General features: G+C 33.9%; 1 protein-coding gene across 5 annotated transcripts in view; it reads left to right on the top strand.

The window, feature by feature from the left end:
- The window catches only part of Nnt (nicotinamide nucleotide transhydrogenase), a 109,032-nt gene extending 106,442 nt beyond the window's left edge, over positions 1 to 2,590 (top strand). For all 5 annotated transcript variants that reach the window (XM_008832930.2, XM_008832929.3, XM_017798106.2 and 2 more), the window contains one exon: positions 1,610 to 2,590. In XM_008832930.2, the coding sequence (XP_008831152.1) occupies positions 1,610 to 1,759 (150 nt within the window). In that variant the 3' untranslated portion in view covers positions 1,760 to 2,590. The remainder of the gene's footprint in view (positions 1 to 1,609) is intronic.
- The last annotated feature ends 584 nt before the right edge of the window (positions 2,591 to 3,174 follow it).

Raw genomic sequence — 3,174 nt, forward strand, 5'->3', positions numbered from 1 at the left:
CCCCATACATATAATTAAAAATAGAAGAATGATCATAACATAATGTACATTTCTCCTTAATATTGCTTCTTGTGTTGTAAACACATGAGTTTAAAACTATTTGAGATGAGTGAGTAGGTATGAAATATATTTGTTCTTGTGTATATAAGTTTTATAGCACCAGTAATCAATATTTGAGAGTATGCAGAGTATATTGTTATTGTTTTTAAAATATTCTATTTATCTTTATTTTATGAGTATAGTATAGCCTACATGTATGTAAATGTACCCATGTCATACAATGCCCATGGAGGTCAGAAGAGGGTGTTGGATCCCCTGGAACTGGAGTTACAGATGGTTATTCTCTGTCATGTGGATGCTGAGACTCAAACCTGGGTCCTCTGCAAGAGTAGCCACTAAGCCATCCCACCAGTCCCCAGAGTATATTATTGTACTAGTGTTATATAATGAATACATTTTCACTGTTTCCACTTTTCAATAGATTATATGACTATATGCTCTAAAAGACTGTATTGAACTGACTTGACATTTGTAGGATAGCACCATCCTTAATAAATGTCATTATATATCTATAATATATCAATGTTATTAGATTATTTACCCCTTTCATTGTGCTTGGTAGATGCACAATGGTTTTTAGATCTACCTTTGAGAGAAGCTACATTGTTTTTCATGTTTTTGTCCCAGAACTTTTTGATCTACTTTATTCTAAAGTGATAGGCAAGAATCATACCATATTCCCACTCAATTTTATTTATGTTAGAATGTGTAAGTGGGAGCTTATGCATTGTTTGCTCGCTTCAGCTTATTCATAGAAAAGTGAATAAGTTAAGGGTGTTATTTTTCTGATTAGAAAAATTTCATTCACAGTCTTTATGGAGAAATGTGCAAGGAAGAAAAATCACTGTGATTATTACTTAATGATAAACTTTTAAAAAGAACTTCCCTTCAATGGACATGAGAGTATGTGAATACTTTAAAAATGGACATTAGCCGGGAGTGGTAGCGCATGCCTTTAATCCCAACACTCGGGAGGTAGAGGCAGGTGGATCTCTGTGAGGTCAAGGCCAGCCTGGTCTACATAGTGAGTTCTAGGACACCTGGGGCTACAGGGAGACCCTGTCTCAAAAAAGAACCCCCCCAAAAAATAGACATTAATTCAATGTAAGCATGCATTTAAAAATATTCCCGGTGTATTGTAAAGTCTCTGCACTAAGTAATTAATAGTGTTACAGGCCTTGTTCACAGATAGGGAAGAAATTCTTGTGTGCTGTTGCACAGATGGGATCTGTAAGTAATATACTGTGTATTTCACAAAGCTGGAATGTTCCTGCCATAAATAAATGGTGTCAAGGGAGATAGTCATGTTGAACATGATTTAAGCATTGTGCAATATGTACATATATTGTGACATCATTTTATACCCTATAAATGTACAATTTTTATAGTTTTGTTTATCATACAAATAAGTTTAAAGTGAACAAAGCGATGTACAAATTAAGAAAAACAACAAAATCAGGGAAGGGCAATATTTGTGTGCCTCACAGGTCCCAACAGGTCCCAATGGGTTCTGTTACATATACTCTCTCTTTCAATCTTTGGTTCTTAGGTCATTGTCATGAAGAGGTCCCTGGGTGTTGGCTATGCTGCAGTGGACAATCCAGTCTTCTACAAACCAAACACGTCCATGCTTCTGGGTGACGCCAAGAAGACATGTGATGCTCTTCAGTCCAGAATTCGAGAGTCCTATCAGAAGTAAATACTGAAGATCAAGCTGTGACTTCAGTTGTAGAAATAGGCAAATAAAGCACGAGTGAAAGTGTCTGAAACACATCAGCGGCAAAGCTCTTAGAAGAAAAGACCCAAGAAAGCCTACCACATCAAGGGAGATTTTTCAAGAACGATGATCCCTTGATTTAAAAAAAGCATCAAAAATTCTACCTATGTATATATATATATTTGTGTGTGTTAAAAAGTAAAAAGTATTTTGTAAAAGTTAAAAAGAAAGCCTCATTTTTAGATGTGATCCTCTTTGATTCTTAAATTCCCTTTCAGTAGCCAGAAATGATTTCAAAAGTTGAATAGGATTTCAGGACATACTTTATACTTTGATCTGAAGAATATTACACAGTATGAATATTGCAGGCACCCACATTTAGTTTTTTTTTTTTTCAGGTAATGTGATTAATTTGAAACTTTTATCAACTCCTGACCTATGTTCTTACATGTTAGCCGTAGTCTGAATTGATCATATCAAATCTGTTTCAGGTTTTCAGATTCTAGATTTCAAGGATATATTTTCTTACTTCTATTTTAATACATAAAAGGACTAGACAAACTTTCAGAGATGCTGGAAACAAGTAATTTTACATCAAAGCAGTAGATAACCTTTCAAAATGCTGGAAACAATCTGCTTTGTATGTTCAATAAAATGAACTTAAAATTAATTAGTTGTGTTTTTGAAAACCCCATTTTCAATTGGAGATTTCTTTAATTTCACTCAACTTATAATGTGTGGTACTATATTAAGTGCACTAGAATGGAATTCAACTATTTGACTAATAAATGAGTTCATCATGTTTGCAAGTGATGTAGCAGTTGTCTAATTGAATAGTTCTGCTCATTATTAACATTGGGAGAAGACCTACTGAAATGAAATTAGTAGAATTAACTATATGCATTGTTTATAAGACTGGAGTGTTTCAAACCACAGTAACTTTTGGGTAATATGTAATTTGATGATATTCAAGAGAAATGGTAACAGTATTTTTTTAGCTAGCTCTTTAAGCACCAGTAGAAATGTCTTTTATAGAAGTCTGGATTTTCTTTGTGAATTTACTACTGTGTCAAAAATGCTAAATAGATATGAATGTGGCACATTATTAGGATATCTCTCATAATTAATTTGCTATTAAGTTTCCCAAAGCAATTATTAACTCACATAGGGCCAAGGACATAGCTTAGTCCTTAGTTGAGTGCTTGCCTCGAATGCCTAAGTCCCTGGGTTCAGTCTCTAGCACTGCAAAACAAAATAAACAGAACAATTATTATTTCATATAAAACTGTCTCTAAATCAGAAAGTGTTAGTGGTGGAAAACTTTCTCATTTTTACCAAGATTATAATGCCTATTGGTTTGATAAGCAAGTTCTGTTTTGCTGATCCTGAGATTCAGG

This window comes from Nannospalax galili, unplaced genomic scaffold, assembly GCF_000622305.1.
Source record: "Nannospalax galili isolate Female #2095 unplaced genomic scaffold, S.galili_v1.0 scaffold235, whole genome shotgun sequence".
NCBI classification, from domain to species: domain Eukaryota; kingdom Metazoa; phylum Chordata; class Mammalia; order Rodentia; family Spalacidae; genus Nannospalax; species Nannospalax galili.